General features: G+C 40.9%; 2 protein-coding genes and 1 long non-coding RNA gene across 3 annotated transcripts in view; 2 read left to right on the top strand and 1 right to left on the bottom strand.

The window, feature by feature from the left end:
• LOC118406078 overlaps positions 1–10,841 on the top strand; it is a gene marked incomplete at its 3' end in the record, with an annotated part of 12,013 nt that extends 1,172 nt beyond the window's left edge. The window contains 8 exon segments of the mRNA XM_035805939.1: positions 5,299–5,428; positions 5,617–5,688; positions 6,202–6,448; positions 6,845–7,001; positions 7,618–7,759; positions 8,297–8,485; positions 8,952–9,167; positions 9,825–10,841. Coding sequence (XP_035661832.1) covers positions 5,327–5,428; positions 5,617–5,688; positions 6,202–6,448; positions 6,845–7,001; positions 7,618–7,759; positions 8,297–8,485; positions 8,952–9,167; positions 9,825–10,061 — 1,362 coding nt within the window. The 5' untranslated portion in view covers positions 5,299–5,326.
• Positions 10,842–11,812: 971 nt separating this feature from the next.
• LOC118405259 lies at positions 11,813–13,624 on the bottom strand. Its single transcript, XR_004829863.1, has 3 exons — positions 13,354–13,624; positions 12,017–12,127; positions 11,813–11,930 (listed from the first exon to the last, which is right to left on the bottom strand). It is a non-coding gene; the product is annotated as an uncharacterized LOC118405259 (long non-coding RNA).
• A 3,439-nt stretch (positions 13,625–17,063) lies between these two features.
• The window catches only part of LOC118405758 (cytochrome P450 2U1-like), an 11,437-nt gene continuing 9,922 nt past the window's right edge, over positions 17,064–18,578 (top strand). Inside the window, exons 1-2 of the mRNA XM_035805484.1 lie at positions 17,064–17,425; positions 17,797–17,939. Coding sequence (XP_035661377.1) covers positions 17,296–17,425; positions 17,797–17,939 — 273 coding nt within the window. The 5' untranslated portion in view covers positions 17,064–17,295. The remainder of the gene's footprint in view (positions 17,426–17,796; positions 17,940–18,578) is intronic.

Below are 18,578 nucleotides of genomic sequence, written 5' to 3'. Positions count from 1 at the left end.
GTTGCTGGAAAAATAGTAGAAATTGAAGGAATAATTTGTCAGATGAGTTAGCTGGGCGTAGATATATTTTGCTGGATGCACTTTAGTTTGCAAGCTATGGGCTATGAACTTCTTTAACCAATGATTGTAATATAAGAATGCTTCTTTTTTTACCTCCTTGCTCTATAATATCATTCAGTCTACTTGGTTAAATTTTTATATCTTTAAATTATGTTGTGTTGCGTAACTATACAGGGTGTTTTCTCCGAAACTCAAGGGTTCTGGGTTCGAATTCTGTCATTCTATCAAGTCTGTATCCCTTAGGAAAAACACTGCACGCATTTTTTTTTTTGCCTGCGAACTCCGTACAGGTGTAAATATGGGTACCTGACTTTGGTTGCGGAGGTAAAAGACAGTGAAAGGAGAGGGGTGGGCTCCACCTTCCAATACTGTGCCATAGATACAGTAGATTATGTGGATAACACCCACTGCGCCCCGGCCTTGAAATGGGGGCTATGGCACTACATCTCTTCCTTCCATACCTACTATTTTGATGAGGCCTATTGGGTCTGGTAGAGGCTATAGTGGGCTCACACGTGCTTACACATTCGAGTCCGTATGAGGTTCGTATGCCTCTACCAGGCTTAACAGACTAGGTCGCTGGAAAATAGTAAAAGTTGGGCAAATATCGTCACATTGCGCGCCAGGGGCGTTTGTTGTCCGAGAAGTATGGGTTGCGCCCAGCGAACTACTTATTCTCTGGCTACTAGTATACATATTTACCCAATTTCTACTATTTTTCGAGTGACATGTGGAGCTTGGTAGAGGTTGGGCCTCCATACGGATCGCATACGGTCTTGGATACTTTAGTATATACGCACGTGTGAACCTTATAGAAGGAGCTATTTCCAAATGTCGTGGATCGTTAACGTCCACGGTCTTGGAATTGACAACATTTAGTCCAAACTCCAAATCCGTAAAGACCTTCAAATCCGTGAATAAGTGACAAAAAATTAATTGCTGTTTACTGCTATTTTATTCATTTTGCAGCAAACAAGGAGGTTATATCAGGTGATATAACAAGGAGGTTATATCAGGTGATATAACCTCCTTGCAGCAAATAAGTGAAATATAAATCATAATAATCTGAAATTCTTGCTAGAAAATAAGGCGTTGTCTGCCGGTTGCGACAAGATAATGTCCTAGGTTGCGATTGGCTGAGTACGTATTTGTTTAAATTAATCCACAACAGGGCATAACGACAATACAAAGAAAAAAGATAGTATTTGAAGTGATGTATAATGGAAGTTTGTAAAATCTCTAAAACAAAGATATCTAAAACAGCTTGGTTTAGTGGGACAGTGATACATTCAATGTCAGACAATTCGATATTGATGACAAACACTTAATGATAAATTAATTGCTAATTCTTTCCCAAGTGCTAATTGAAGTAACATAAAAGGATAGACAAATGCAGTCTAAGTCTGTGTCTACTCAAGATGATTATCGGATTTGACTTCTTTTTCTGAGACAGTGGAAGACAAGGGAATTAACTTTCGCTGTAATTTGTGGTGTCTGTGATCATTAGGAGAAGCTTCTTCTTGTCTGTTGTAGTATTTCACTGTGTTCTGCTGCTGTAGTAGTCTGGACATTGAAACCAGTTGTAACCAGTTGCAACCGGCTGCAACCAGTATTTCTCCAATTCTCTACTCTTTCCAATGTCTCCTATTTTTCCCACGACCTGTGGAGCCTGGTAGAGGCTACGAAGTCAGTACGGACCTCATACGGACTTGGAATAACATATACCGTTACACACGTGTGAACCCAGCTCAAATACGATTTCATTGAAAGAATCTAGGACTAAATATTGACCAGAAAAGTTAACAGAATACTGGTTTTAGCCAGTCTAGACCGGCTGCAATTTCTCATTGTTTACACTAATAAGCCGCGCGTGCATTCAAACCCTTCGAACGAATCATGTTGAAAATCACCAAGGTTGTTCATGATAGTTTATCTGCGGTGAATGAACCTCAAAAGATGGAGAACCCTGCCCATTTTATTCCAGTCAATGCACCCTTTATGTTTTTGATAATCTCTGTTGCGACAACTGAACCTGAATATTATCTTTTGATAGCTTGTCAAGTTTTCATTTTTTAGAGTGCCAATTGTGTAACAAAATCATGAATGACAGACTTTGTCATTGTCACTTACGCTAGACAACATAGCCTCATTGGATAAGAAGTAAAAAAAACTTAACACTCAACCGTTGACACATAGCCTGGCGACCGTACTATCGTCGGTGTATTTACGGTGCTGGGAGTGAAGCCCGCCCGCCCAGTTCATTAGCGCGCACCGAGGACTTTTTTACGGGGTTGGTAACCATACCATCGGCAGCTTGTCGCTATATTTACGGTGTTGGGAGTGCAGCTTGCCCGCCCAGTTCTTTATCGCACGCCGATGATTTTTCACGGGGTTCCTTAAAAGTATGGCCATATTACGTCTATTTCACAAATAAGCACAAAAAGAAACTGCTTTTGACAATTGCGAATATTTGATTGTATACCAAAACCTTTCACACGATATGTTTAATATCACAGATACTCCACATCATATATATATATATATGAAAATATGCAACTTACAAACCTTTATCAATTGACAACGTCATACATCGATGTTTTCTCGCAAAAAATCTACTCCTAACTTTCCAAATTTTCGTACAAAGAAGCAATAGGTCCTTGACAAAAAATACAATCTACTATAATTGTAAATGTGTGTGTGATCACTGTTAAGCCAATGACGTTACATATATATATCGAATGTTTCTTGTTATTCTATCCCGTCTTGTTATTTTTTCGCCCTATCTCATTATTTTTGAAGTCTGCAGAGGATGTCATCCATAAAGTTTACTTGCTATGGCCTTAGACATAAATGCTAGATGTGGCAAAAATATTGATCATAATTGATGAATTATTGATTGTAATATCGTAGCATCTATAGAGAGTGACCTTGCCCTTAGTAGAGGTCGATGACCTCGTTAATCGCTGTAGGAAGGTAATACGTGACTGTGGTTAATTTATAGATAATAGCACAGTACAATACACACCGTACAACAGCAACGTGACGTCAGGCCGCAGCAAGTAAATTTTATGGATGACATCTTCTAACGTTACATGCAGACTTCAAAATAAGTGAAATCTGTATCTGTATCTATATAGCCGGTATAACCGCCATTCGGTGTAACACATGGACACCAGCTTCGCAGGCACGCGGTGCGGCAGCAGCTGGTTATATTACACTGAACGATCCGTCACACCTAACTTTTGCACATCTATCTGCAAGCGTTCTTTAAAACTACCCAGAGAAGATGCCCCTAATGTGCTTGGTGATAACAAATTCCACTCTACGATAGTTCTGGGAAAGTACGAATTTTTGAACACATCAATCCTAGGTTGGTAACTCTGGTATTTGAAGGCATGACTGTTTCTTGTTCTTTTTTGAGCTGCTATTAGATACTTATCAGTTGGTACGTCCACCAGTTTATTGGTCATTTTGTACATCATGGAAAGTCTGGAAATTTTCCTTCTGTCTTCAAGTGAGATACGGCGAAAGAAACAAGATGGGTAAAAAGGCAAGATGGCTGATTTTTTTTAAATAGACACAAACCAGCAAGGTATTTTTTCCTGTTTTCAGGATGTTCACTGTTGTAGTAAAAGTGACACTAGTGTGGTAGACTGGTATTACTAACAGAGTTGGCAACTACACTCATGGCTTCCATATTGGTGCAACTTTTACAACTATCCAACTAATTTTACTTCTACAACTATAGTCATGGCTACCTCACAAGTGTCACTTCTACACGTACAAGCATTAAGCAACACATTTTCCTATTTTGGTACTTTCTCGTCATGTTGACTATCTCTGAAAAAGAAAAAAATACTTCTGAAATCAAGCGAAAATTAATGAGCGCACTGATGTCATCCATAAAATTTATTTACTGTGGCCTAAGTCTCAAAGTCAAAGAAGATGATGTGAAGGAACAAAAATTATTAAGAATTTGTTGTTTTTGTATTCCGTTTTCTGTGGCTTAAATCATTCAACAGCAACTTTCTTGACCAATCAGATATGAAATTGAAAGCGACTTCTATCCTTTTTTTTGTCCATTTTTTTAGGTCGCTCGCTTCAGTTTTTTGGGTGCCCAGTGGATGTAATCCATATAATAAAACCAGTAAGGCCTTATCCATTGACAGTTATGAATTGACAATTATAAATTGATAATGAGATAGCACAATATACACGGAACGTAATAAATCACAAGCACACGACAAAGGACACTAGACAGGACAAATTTCAAAAGTCAGATCTTCGAGTTAGTTCACAGAATGAACAATTACGTTTTTTATGTTAAAAATGTAGACCTTATATTCTTTTATAACAAAGACTGTGCCGATATTATAATAGATAAAGACAACATAAGGCCAATGAGAGAAATATCGTTTGTCGGTTATATATCGATAACTAGTCTATATTTCAATCTCAATAAAATATAACTTTCAATACCATAGCGACCATTCATAACACGACTGAATGGACTTATGCATTTCAACATTTCAATCAGTCACTGAGACTTATATCAGAAGCATAACGTTCTTGAAAAAAAAATTAAAGCAAATGCCGGAGCTCTAAATAACTAGAAAAACACGACGATATCAATATCAAAAGGTATTTGATGGCTTGAGGGATATGCATTTTGTCTTTGCAATCTTATTCATGAAAACTGGAAGATACGTATGTAACGATTTTTAATACTAGCAAAATTAAATTTTGTGTATATTTTTCGCGACGCCTTAGAGTCGGAGCCGTTAGTGTGGTACTGCAAAAAAATACGCGAACGTATTCCCCATTGCCGTGGATTCATTTTGGCAACGGATTGTGGGGAAGGTCTTTTAATATAACAGGGAAGGACTGGACTGCTTGGGGCATATTATATGTAGTAGTTTGTCAGTACAGCTTTTTGCGATGTTTCAATTGCTTTATGATGTTCTGAGTGGCTTTCTGAATGTTAAGACCAATATGTTTATAAGGTTTTGCGTTTTACAATATGGAATGATATGCGTTCTGATGGTTATCATTCAGAATTAAATAAAGCCTGATTTCGAAAGGTAAATACGTCAGATTTTTCAAACACGATGTCTAGATTTTTTTCAATAGAATCACTAACGTTACCCAACATCTGTTATATGTTTTTGTAAACTTCTGCTTCTTAGAATAAAGAATGATATGTTTTTAAAGGCAACTTTTCTATGGTTTCATTTTTAGGACCACTTGAGTGCCTTTGACCTTGACCATGTCGTCGACCGGAACCGGACGTGACGTCACAGTTCTCATCCCCCTGTGTAAGGCGAACCCGGATAAGGAAGCGGACCTGAGAAAGTGTCCGACAGTACGGGTGAGTTACTAGCGGTCATTGGGCAGATTCTTGTATGTGCAACTCTATGAGCCGAATATATGCATGCTCCAAGGATTGTTGCCTTTTTGGTGACGCCACCGGGGCAGAGCCTTCATCCGCTGTAAAATGACCGTTATCATACAACGCAGTTATTCAGGCCAACTTTGTTCTTGTACCTCCTTACCCAGGTCAAGCATGTCATTTTCGACTGCATCGATGAAAAGGAGACTCTCATGAATTACGTTCAACGTTTGAAGAAGGTGGGTTAAAAACGACGTTTTATTTGAAACTTGTGTACTTTGTCACGATCTCTACTAGTACCTTCCTAGTTGTAATACTCCATACTGCAGATAGTTGTCGCTGTTAATAATGCGGTCTTAAACGTAAAGTATTGTAAGATACTAGTACACAAGAATAGTTATCGTCATAAAATATTATTGCTATTATGTTCATTTATTTACGTCATACATTTAAAAATGAAATTGGCCCAGTAGCAATAAAAAGTGTCAGTAATTTTTTGAGAAGGTGGTCCCCAAACGTGTACGATGATAAATAGGGAAATGTTTGCAAGTGTTTGATTTTGCGTTTGGGAGAGAATAAAGTTGTCAAGGCGGCTTTAAGATCACGGTTAAAATTGCATAGTAGGGTTTAACTGCATGTAAAAGCCAAAATTTTCGAGGTGGTTTTTAATTCATGGTAAAGCAGATGAGTCCACTTGAAAAACTGCGGCAAAAAATTCCCCTTTTACAGTATGTAGTTTTCCCGCCAAACAGGTTGTGAAAGAGAATGACGTCAGCGTTGTCCTGCCAACGACCGACCTGTCCACGTTCGCGCACGCCGCCCTGGCCCGGGATTTCCCGCACATCCCCGGCCCCAGTGTGGAGTCGTGCTACCTGGCCTTCCACAAACCGTACACTCGGAAGCACCTGGACTTTGCCGAAATGCCAACCCCCTACGACGTGTTAGATTTGGACTCTCCCACTTTGCTCCAAGATGCAGAGAAAGCCTTGGAGACAGTCGGTAAGAACGTTTGCACCTGTGCCCATAAAGAATTTAGCTCAGATAGCGATTAGATAACGATTTCTATTCACCACCGGGTCCCAGGATGATTTTAACTGCTAGTTAAAAAAATCCAGGGGGCTCACCGACCGTGCCCTAAAATAGTCCAGTACCCATAGGGGCTACGTAGGAGTCACGTGCAAAAACACTTAGCTATTATGTAGTACACTGCTGGGAGGGGCCACTTTTGCCAAATGTGAATATAGCATTAACGGGTGGTAGAAGCGGATCTCTGGAAGGCCAAATTCCCTACAGTTTAGAATACAAACATTGTCGTTTCTTTTTAGCAAATAACGGAACTTACCGGCAATGCTACCCGCCATTAATTATCTGTTTTTGCACACATATTTTCAATAGGCCTTCCTGCCTTCGTCAAATCCGGAACAGCTACGTTGGCCTATGGTCTGAAGAAGATTGAAAGTTACGACGACTTGAAAGGCGCACTCATAGACTTCAAGACCATGAGGGACGAACACCCAGACTTCATGTTTGCACCAAGTGCTGCATTCTACAGGTAAGAGCAATTTGTCAAAGTCCTTTAAGCAAGATTTTCAGCGTAGTTGTCGTGCCTATGACAATTATTGCTATATTATTGGACTTCTCTTTCACACAATCAGTTAAGTCTCTAACCTGCTGAAACTTCGATGTACATCCTGCATTTTTACGACTAAAGTGCTGCTTTAAGCTGGTATATGTAGCCAATGTAGGCTTCACTTTTGCGGTGAGAACACAATCTGAAGACTAAGCATAATACGTACGCTAATTCACCTTTATCAGTGGTGTAATATAACCCATATCTGTTGTTTTGAAAACAGGGTATTTAGATTCAGGACGGTGGTTTCGAACTGCAGTGTCATGATATTTTTCACATGGTAAAGTATTGTGTTTTGAAACTAGCGTCCATCGACTTAACATCCCTCAATGTCCTGTTTTATAAATCAATGGATATAGATTACCCCTCGGATAAAGGTGAACTAGCATCACGCCAAATAGCAATTACTTAATCATCCAACTGGATATCATATCCAGTTGCTTGAGTAATTGCTATTTGTCATATCTTATTGCCTGGATGTCTAAACTTCATCGATGAACTAGCATCATATATGTGTAATTGCGTTTTCTTGAACCAGGGACTACTTTACGGAGTACCTAGATGTCAAAAAGTACCCCCTGGCCCTGTGTGACGTTGTTCTGGTGGAACCGTTCCTGGATGCCGAGACTTTATGTACCATGGACGGCTGTGTGGTCAATGGGAAGCTGGTTCACTGGACGGTGAGTTAAACACTGGGAAAATCATGAGGAAGTCTAACCGGGTATCCAGTCAGTGTCCGTAGCTTGGTCAAACTCTATACGGGGCAGATGAATATTTCAGCCGCTTGTGTAATCGTTCGCACCCGGTAAAATGTTCACGTGTAGAAGTTTACCCAGTTTAAAAACACAGGCAAAATAATCTGGCCTCATGAGAAAGCCTAACCTGGTATCCAGCCAATGTTCGTAGCTTGGCCAGGCTCTCCACGGGGCTGATGAATCTTTCTGCCGTTAACGTTGGGGTAATCGTTCGCACCCGGTAGGATTTTTACGATAAAATAACAACTTCCATTTGTCGCCTGGTCCAGGATGATTTTAACGATGAGTTTCAAGAAATCCTAGGGCTGGCCGGCCGTGCCCTAAAATAGTCCGGTAGCGACAAAGGTATATAGGGGTCACGTTAAAAAAACAGCTAATAAACTACCGGCCGGGCCCCCTTTTCCCTTTTACTATAAGATGAGGCTATTTAAGAGTTTCATAATATCATTCATTCCCTCCCAGATCACTGACGAGCTCCAGTATGACGGCCACGAGGCGAAGTTCACCTCCATGTTGGGCCCCACGAACGAGCCACAGGACGTCCAGACACGCATGTGGAAAATCTATGACGACATCATGGCCAAGATGATTGAGTGTGGCTTCAACGACGGCTACACAAACATCGAGATCTTTAAGATGAAAGATGGAAAGGTATTGTATTTAAGACCCAGTATAGAATTACCTTGACTAACTCGCAAACACTACCTATCAATGTATTTTCGTAAATGCTTTACGTTTGGGACCACATCTGTTAGCAGCGACGCCTACCTGGAGTTCGTAACAGAACTACCGGTAGCCATATTTGTATTGTAAACACCGCAGGTACCTTCCTATCAATTTATTTCTGCAAATGCTTTACGTTTGGGACCGCATCTGTTAGAAGCGACACCTACCTGCAGTTCGTTTCAGAACTTGCCGAAATTGCCCTGAGGAAGGTGACAGCCGGTCACCGAAATGTCTGTCTGGATAGGAAAACCTCGTTTGTGCACAAATGAAATGACTTTGCTATCCTTGCGGAACTAGACTTACAAAGTACCCGTTATAGGTAAACATGATCCTGTGCAGTACATGAGCCCTTCATTCATTGAATATGCAAATTTACTTTGAAACACTTCAGCTGAGACTGTGTGAGGTGAACGCACGTGGCTCCAGACTGGTGCAGGGAATCTACAGACAAGTCTACGAGAACGCGAACCAAGACTACGTCTACTTGGCAGCGGGTACCGGCCTCGTCCCCGCCACCCCTCCTCCCACCGGACGGCACGGGGTCGCTTACATGGCCAAGTTCTTGGGGCATCAGGAAAGGCCAGGCGATTTCTTGGACTTCGACAAGGTAAGCAAAAAATGTGGTTAAGTTGGGATTTGTCTTTTAGTGATACATACCAAGTATTTCTACGGGTCACATTTTCACGGTTACGGGGAGAGCGGGGTACTTTTCGGCGTTTTCACTGTTAAGCTACGGTGTCTGTTTGTTGCCGTGCCCCGAGTTGGTTTTAACGGGAAGTTTAAAAGAATACGGGGGCCCGGCCGAGCTCAAGAATCGCCCGGTAGCCGCAGTGTGTCCCATTGGGCCACGTAGGGGCCATGTCCGAAGAGTGATGGATGTCGTGCCATACGTCCGGAAGTAATTTTCAAATATTTTCCAGTTGTAGAGATTGAACTTGAGATTTTAATATAATTTAGCTCTTTTGCATTCATTGTTTAACAAAAAACAGCTTCCACCAGATCTCTTCAGTGTCACCGACGAAAAATAGTGAATGTTATCTGAAACGTTTGAAACGTTTCCAAAATCATATCCAGATGCTTAAGTAACTGCTTTTTAGCGTATCTTATTACCTTGATGTGTAAGCTGGTGTGTTGCGCCGAAGGACGGTTATACCGGCTATATAGATGCAGATACAGATACATAACCTTCATTGACGTGTACATGTTTTTGACAATTGTTTACCTGGCTGTTTAATCTAAATAAAAGTCTCTATTCTTCTCCTAGATCGCGCAGCTGAAGTCGGACCCAGACGTGTACATCTCCCCGTACTACAAGCGGGATGACGAGTTAGCCGACATCCCGGGTAGCGCGGGGTGTGACATCTGTGCAGTGGTCGCCTATGGCAACAACAGGCACCAAATGATGAAGAAACTGGTGGATGTTCTACGTCTAATCGTCAAGAAACCAGAACGACTTGCCTATCCCGTGTCTGAGGAGAATATGATGTCCATTCTTTACTGATTGTAACCGCCTAGGCTAACGTCAAATTTATAAACAATCCGGGGCCCGGTCAGGCTAGTTATGGAAACGAAAAATAGTAAAAAAATATACACAAATAGTGCCCACGACCATTCTCTTTACGTCTTATGTAGTTGGGTGTCTTTCGTATAATGGTTTTTTGTTCCCGAAAGCTGCCCGGCCAGGCCCCGGTTTGGACATGTGACATAGGCCTAAGATGTTGCCTTACACTCGCTGTGACCACGTACACTGTGAACTAAAATTTGACAGATCCCTTAAGGAATTTATAGGTAAAATGTTTGATATTTTTACGCTTTGTGTATTTTGATGTCTTTCAAGTCGTACTTTTATATCTTGTATGGTTTTTCAATTATGGAATCAAGGGCTAATTGCAATTAATATTTAGGTCGCAACGAGATCACATTCTGGTGGAATAGATGCTTTAACTAGCGATATCTAACTTTCCAGATCATATATATGGCCTCTAGATCACATTCCATATATGAAATGATATAATACATGTCATCAGTATTTCCATGCGGCCGGTAAAATACCCCTTTGCCGGTCTTATAAAATGGTCTCTACCAGACTGCAAAGAAACTGTATTTAACGCACATGGTCCAAAAGCGCCGCCAAACGGCGAAAAATATCATAACATGCTGAAAGCATAACCTGGGCCGCTAGGGGTCCTCATTGACACGTGAAGAACCGCGATATCGTTTTTTTTATCATAGATCGTGCATCAGGGTCGACGTCAAAGGTTGCAAATCTGTTGACAGAACGCAAACTGTTGCTGCAATAGTAGCCAGTAGGATAATAGGCGCTAAGTCTTTTTCTGATGACGCTGCCCTTTCCCTGGTGACCCTTGGAGGCTTCACGCTCAGTCAGTAGGGAGAAAGAACTTGATTTCTTCCCGTTAAGGATTCGAAAAGACTTAAACATCGACATTCAGGAATCGTCAAAGAGTTAAAGCGAAGCAATTGGTTTCTGTGGTGGAAATTTAAATCAGTTTTTTCAAGGAATCATTCTGAAAATTGCTTCTAGATCATTCCTGGGTGTTGCAGTGCAATATTATATATACATGGTGTATGTCAATGGTATTTTTCTATGTAGATTTCTAAGTCAACTTTATTTATAAATTGGAGGAATAAGGGTTGGATAAGACTCGTTTTCATCATGTATACCACTTTTTAACAGAAAAATAAAGTTTCCTACCAATGCTGCTTCATAAGACGTGTTTTGTATTTATTCATCTTGTTTTGTATTTATTTATTATTATTGTATGCAAAAGGGCGCCGACACACTTCGTCAACAATAATAAGAATAGCAAAACAAACAGTGTGTGGCTTTTACGGCCGTGGATGGCGTCCCCAATCCGCCTGTAGCTTCCAACCAAGGATTTTTGTCCGTCAAGGTTGACGGATTGGTTTTAAAATGTTTCCGTCACACACAGCAAATTTCCGTCAATTGACGGAAAAACGGACGCTGGCTAGAGCCCTGATCAGAAATAAAGTTGCAGAGTGCTTGAGTCATACACATACATGTTTTTCTCAACTGTGGATGCTGTTGTCCCAGTCTTGGGGCTTGGCATCACCTGTTCTGTTCCGGTCCAATCCAGTCTTGTCAAGTTCAGACAGGAGTCCTCACTATTCCATCAGTCAGCAGACACCTAACTATACAGACATCAAAAGTTAAAGTTACACATTTGACACAAAGTAAAAGGTACATAAAATGCAGAATTCAAATTCTCTCACCTCATAACTGTCTTCTCTTCAGTCTTCAAATCAGCTGCTTTGGTCTGGTCTGGTCCAATCCAGTCTTGTCAGGTTCAGATAGGAGTCTTCACTACTGCAGCAGTCAGCAGACACCTAACTATACACACATTACAAGTTACATGTTTGCTTCAAATAACACTAGGAAACTGGAAGGTGTAATGCAGAACTTAAGACTATTCTTACCTGATATTCCTCTTGAGTCATCAAATCACCTGGTCTGGTCTGGTCCAATCCAGTCTTGTCAGGTTCAGACAGGAGTCCTCATTTAATGCACCCACCTAGCCACCACCTTGTCTGAAATAACACTGGAGAACTAGTAAGAAAATTCAGAAGTGTCTTTGAAATTTCCAAAGTCATATGGACAGGCCTTTGTTAGTTTTACTGACAAATAGAAGTTGCTCAATTTCCACTGAAAGAGACAAGAAAATGTGTCCAATACCATTATAAGAGAGTTTGGGAACCATTATCAGCACCAAGGGCAGATGCCACCCTCACCATTCTACGACCCGTGACAACTTATTTGGGCATAACAACGCCACCAATTTAAACCAATCAGCGTCGCGCTTTCATATGTTACATAGGTACGTCTTCTTCGTTAGAATCAATCAGCATCAAGGTATGAAAACCAGTGTGATGGATCAAAAGCAACTTCTAGCAATTTATGATATTATTGCAGGCAAAATCGTGCCCGGTAACTGCAGTAATACTTTTCTATCACTAGGCGGCATCATTGACACGTGCAGCTCTCCTGCATACAAACAAAAATTGATTTTGGCCAGTTTAGAAGATTGAATCGAAAAATTGGCTCTTATTTTCTTTAGCAAACTTCAATTGTATGCAAGCATATAGATGTTGCATTTAATTCTCGCCTGTGGGGAATTAGAAATGCTGTTATTTAGCGATATGAATTCTGTTTGGAAAAAACAGTACACTGACTAGCTCGTATGATGCGTTGCATGGAATAAGCCTTCTCATATTAGTCAGGATGCATGTGCGGTGACAGGAATTCTAGGTAATGTGTCAAAGTGTAAGGCACACAAAAAGTGTAAGGCACACAAATGAAACAGTCCTTGTCTTGACCATTGTTTCGATTTGCATAACAATATGCAGACGGGTTTTGTTTACTTTTTGTGTGCCTTACCCTTGACATATTACCTAGAATTTCCTGTCGCCGTACATGCGTCATGACTAATGTGAGAAGGCTTATATCGACCGATTGAGTGAGATAAATACAGAACTTTTCTAGTTTCAAAAAAGGTTTAAAAAGCAAGTAACATAAGTCTGATAGTGGTATCGAGCGAGCAAGGAATAGAACCAAGGCAAGAGAACATTAACGATATCCACGTGCGGCGCATTCTCACAGGTGGTCGTTGATTAGAAAAACTTCAGATAAAAAAACATTATGTACACTACAATTTGAGGTATCAAACATTAAACAACATTTCACAAGTTTTTCAGAGTTATTATTTGCCATATGTTTGTCGTCTCTGTTAATTTTAAAGTAATATTTTAAAATTTACCTCTTTCCTTACCACTGCTCACTACACCATCACGCAGCAGTGAGTAGCCATCCACTGGGTTGTCTTCCTCAGAATCACATATCGAGCTAGAAAGTGCAATTTCTCGCCTTCAAACAGCCAAAATACCAGCACAAATCCACAGCGTAGTTCCAAATACTCAATATGTCGTCCGGGGACGTAGAAAAGAAAACAGTAGGGGAACCATAGACTGAAATTTTGCAATAAAAGTCGGGGAAGAGGTACGCAAAAATACTCTCATTGTGCGCCATTGGCGATATGAACGGACTGTACCAAGTGCGATGTTAAAGCAGGGGTGCTCAAAAACCTCCCTGTGCCAAGTTTATATACGCAATAGGAATTTAATTTTATTCTACTCTACTTATCTCTTTAGATATGAAAGTATAATAGAAATAGCACAGAAACATTTCAAGCAACAACAAGAGTTCGTAGACCTCAGGCCTGCATGAAATGTATTGGGTTTCTGTAGACCTATTGTGTATTTTTGCCTTTTTGTCTGTGGTACGTGGTTGGAAAAATGAGCTTTTTACCGTGTTGGTTGTGCACCATGCAAAAGTCTGACTCTGAAATTCCATTTTCTGAATTTGTAAGTTTGGACATGGATGAACATTACTTATTTTGGATTTCTTAAGTATGTAACCAACCACAGTACTTTGAAGTTGTTGAGACGCTACCTTTTTTTGTCTCAGATGGCCCATGCACATGTAGTTACTCTGTCACATGATATACTAATATCTTCCTATTTCAATGTACTGACCTAATGCAGCTGCTAAGTCTCCTTGGTTTGTGTTCTTCCAATGATATTCATTAAAGATTTATTTCTGGGGTGTTATTCACTTGACATCGGAATGTTACTTGCATAATTTGACCAATGATACTTTTATCTGTAGTTCCATAGACATTAGACAATATGAATAGTGGTAGCCCCCATGCAGCAGCAACAGTTAGTCCCCAGGGTGGTATGATATTTTCATTCAATCCATCCAACCCAAACCTAAATCTCCTGTAGTATCTAAGCCAAATTTAACAGCACAATTTACTATGAAAAATGTCCTTGTCAATCCCATTTATAGATGGCAAGCTGCTGGCAATGGAAGCTTTGAAAAGTTCAGAAGCTGTTGTAGTCAGAGCAAACACCCAGCAAACATCCCCGCAAACCAATGAGCAGTTGCTTAGAAGGGGAATTTCATCATATATTTGCCGCGACAAAATGCAACAAACGATACTGAATTCAAAACAGAACAAAGCTAAGCCTCCTAAGGCCCAAAAACCAAGCGAATATGACTAGCCCAAAACAACAAATTACCTGTATACAGTATGGAAATGGCATTACCAAAGAAACAAAAAGAAACACAGGACAAATCATACACATACCTTTCTCTTATGCCCACACTCTATACAGTTCTCCTCCACATTAGAAAATTGCATCTTCTTCTGTTTAAGTTCAAGTTCAACCATGATTGCCAACAGGGTAAAGGAACTTGTACCGGAACTTAAAACTCAGTACTATACAGCTCTAGAAACACCACAAAGAGTAATAAGCAAACTCCAATTATACCTGACCAACAGATATATAATCTTGTACACTCCCGTCATCTGGCAAACTGTCAGTGCCACTAAGTAACCTGATACATTGAAGGTGGCCCAGGCCAGATGATGGTTCTACACCCAACCATAATCTGTTTTTAAAACCAAGCAGATATTGGGAGGATGCCCCAACCACACAAAAACAGGATCAACCTATACAGTATCAAGTTCAAGCACTAGGAGGCCCAAAATCAAACCTGACCACCAGGACACCACAAACAACTCACGTACTAAATAGCAACACAATGGCACCTTGCGTTCCGGAGATACAGCGCACGCCCCGTGCCCGCACAAAAGGTAACCTAAAATGTCAAGTTCAAGCACCAAGGGCGCCAAAATCAAAATTGAGCATTATTCAGCCACCGCCGACACATGTGCCAAATATCATCGCGCCCGCACCAACCGTTCAGAAGATATAACTCCGGAAACACCCCTCCCGGACACAAAATTCGACCTGCCGTGTCAAGTTCAAACGCGACTAGGCCCAAAGTCAACCCTAGGCAACAGGCAACAACCCCCCACCCATGCACCAAAAATCGTCGCAATGGCGCGTATCGTTCCGGACACACAGCGCCAAACGTGCCCCAAAAACACAAAAAATGCCACCTTCAATGTCAAGGTCAAGCGCCAGGAGGCCCAAAATCACACCTGAGTGTCAGGCTACCACCCCCAACCCACGTACCAAAAATCGTCGTGCTCGCACCATCCGTTCACGAGATACAGCGCCCTACATCCCCGGCTACCGAAAAGTTTCCACCAGCATCAAAACCATACCTGCATACATGCAGGTAACAATGTAACGTATTCAATACACACAATGACACGATAAATGGACGTAACGCTAGTATATCCGTTGTTTTTGAGAACGGGGTATTTAGGGATATCAAGCCAACGAACGGTGGTTTCAAATTGCCATGCACAATGTGTTTCAAAACATTGCAATTTAAAACCACTGTCATCGACTTGATATCCCTAATTATCCTGTTAAAAACAGCGGATATAAGTTACCCCACGGATAAAGGTGGACTAGCGTTAACTAAATTGTATATACATACGGAGCTTGAGAACTATAAAACTACAAACAACGATATCACCCTACGTTGAGTTTTTTTTTTTGCTTACAATAAGTAATAACCAGGCTTTACTAGAAAATATCACCAAGAGTCAAGTGACCTCAAGATATTCCGAGATTAACTGAGATTGTAGATATGAGATATGATTATCATCAACATTTTTTGCTGATTCTAAGACACATATACATAAACAAATAAGATCAAGCAAAAGAAAACAATTCGTTAGATAAGCAAACTACCGGAATGTCATCTGAAAATATCATGATGTGGCAAATATGCACCACATTATATGTCCACAGTGAGACGGTGATTCAACGCGGGATGGCGCATATCTTGTAGGGATGAGGAGTTAGTGCGAGATCCGTGTTGCCCTCAACAGACAGTGCAGGCGCGCCCTCTGGCGACTTAAAGGTGAAGTTCTGCAGCAGGCTGGAGAAGAGCAGAAACAGGTCCACCTTGGCAAGCTGCTCTCCAAGGCAGTTCGTTAAAACACAAGTGTTTTGCATCTTTATCTATGAATCACCTTTACTTACACGTAACACAACAGTTTTGTATAGTATGTACAAGGTACGAGAGGCCGCATCTTCCACCATTTCCCGCCTTTCGAGTTCAACGAGGCAAAAGTCTCGCGGGTTCTCGCGGCCCAGGCTGTGCCGATGGCGCGAGATCTCGTCCCACAGAAACGCGTGGATCTTCCCATTGTATTTTCTGACATCAAGGAGAGACTTATTCACTGGGAGTTAACACAAAATGCATTTACTTTATACAGTCACATTTCATGAGGGTTAAACAACGGGGTTTTTTCTTTTGCAACAAGGAATCGCAAAAGTTGACGTCTTTATGTACATGTAACCGTTAATACGTACCGGTTAGTGAACAATGCATGCATTGTTGCCAGCACCTGAATCTTACGCCTTTTTCAAGTTCAACCGGTTCACAGTAGAAGGGTTTGTTTACAGTTGGCTCGCTCGACTGGTGTCATCCATCGCAGTTGACCTGTATTCAACAATATTCTTGTCAGAAAATGGCGGCTGGCGTACTGTCTTCCGAGATTTTTCAGCTTTCCGGTCTGAATCTTCAGACGTTTCTCGTGTTCTTCCTTGCCTTTCTTCTAGCGTGCCTGTATCTTAGGCGTCCTAGAAATCTCCCTCTTTACCCGGCAGGATGTTGGCCCGTTCTCGGGCACCTCCTCGCCTTGGGCCGAGCGCCTCACCTGCAGCTGACGGCGTGGAGGCGGCAGTACGGGGACGTCTTCACCGTCAGGATGGGGATGGAAGATGTGGTGGTTCTGAACGGCTACACTGCCGTCAAGGACGCGCTCGTGGACAGGTCCGAGCTGTTCGCCTCCAGACCACAAAACTACATATTCGACCTCATCAACGGTTTTGGGAAGGGTATGTGACACCTTTTTTCAAAGTTTTCTTTTTGAGGGTCAAACATTGTTGAGGATCTACACAATGAATTTCGTTCAAGTCTTTCTACTTAAATTTTGAGAAATATAAAGGAAGCAAGTAAAAACAATATACATTGGGAGTTTTATGATTTTATGCTAGTAATTGATTATGGCATTGCAACTTGAGAAGGAAGGCGGACAGTTGGTATTATTGTTAGGATTGTTGAATAGGTTATTGTTTCAAAAATACCTGGTACGCACTCGCAAAAGAGTTGCCGGCCCACCAAATTATAATAAGTAGCTTGCACGTTTTATACTACTTTGTCACAATTCCCTTTTCTTGTTTTTTTTTTTGTTTGTTTGTTAAAAAAGCTATCGTCAGTACACAATGGGGGAAAGCGTTCAAACAGAAGAAAAGGTTTGTTTCGACAACCCTGAGGACTCTCGGTGTGAAAGAAGGAATGGGCAGCATCGAAGAGAAGGTTCGAGAAGAAATGAGCTGTCTTTGCGCCAAGGTAAATTTAAGATCTTGACTTGACTCTATTGAGATTTGGAAAAATAACATAACAAGGCATCAACCCGACAGAGACTAGACTCCAAGGTTTGATCCACTTACACCGGGAAGGACCCTTGCAGTCTATGGGACCCTAAATTTCATATATCGGTACCCTCTAGGGTGGCAAATTCTCCAGTTTTGAATAGTAGAAGGCCTGTGGCATATATGATACCGATGTGATAGCCATTCTGGTATGGTAGCTTTATACTGGCTATCTGCCTTCAAACCTATCACCACCTAAATGATCCGGAAATTTCATAAATAGTGGGGACAAAGAATTAAACATCAATATTTTTGACAGAAAATTCACAGGCTACAATCTGCTAAGAGGATCATAGAAATATAAATAGATTTTCGATATCATGATTTTACACAAAATCATGACCACCTCAAATCGTTTTGTGTGTGTGTGTGTGTGTGTGTGTAATTTTTTCGTCAAAAATATATACTTGTACTTTAATTTCCAATATCATGCATTTATTCACATTACTTCTAAAGCCTTGCCTGATGAGTTAGACTAAACGTCCCATGCCCTGCATATTAAATGATCAAAAATCCGTTAATATATGATATGAATTTGTGAACAATGACACATCTT

This window comes from Branchiostoma floridae, chromosome 18 (assembly GCF_000003815.2).
Source record: "Branchiostoma floridae strain S238N-H82 chromosome 18, Bfl_VNyyK, whole genome shotgun sequence".
NCBI classification, from domain to species: Eukaryota; Metazoa; Chordata; class Leptocardii; order Amphioxiformes; family Branchiostomatidae; genus Branchiostoma; species Branchiostoma floridae.
The sequence above is the reverse complement of the archived record's forward strand: the minus strand, read 5'-3'. Positions and strand labels throughout refer to the sequence as shown.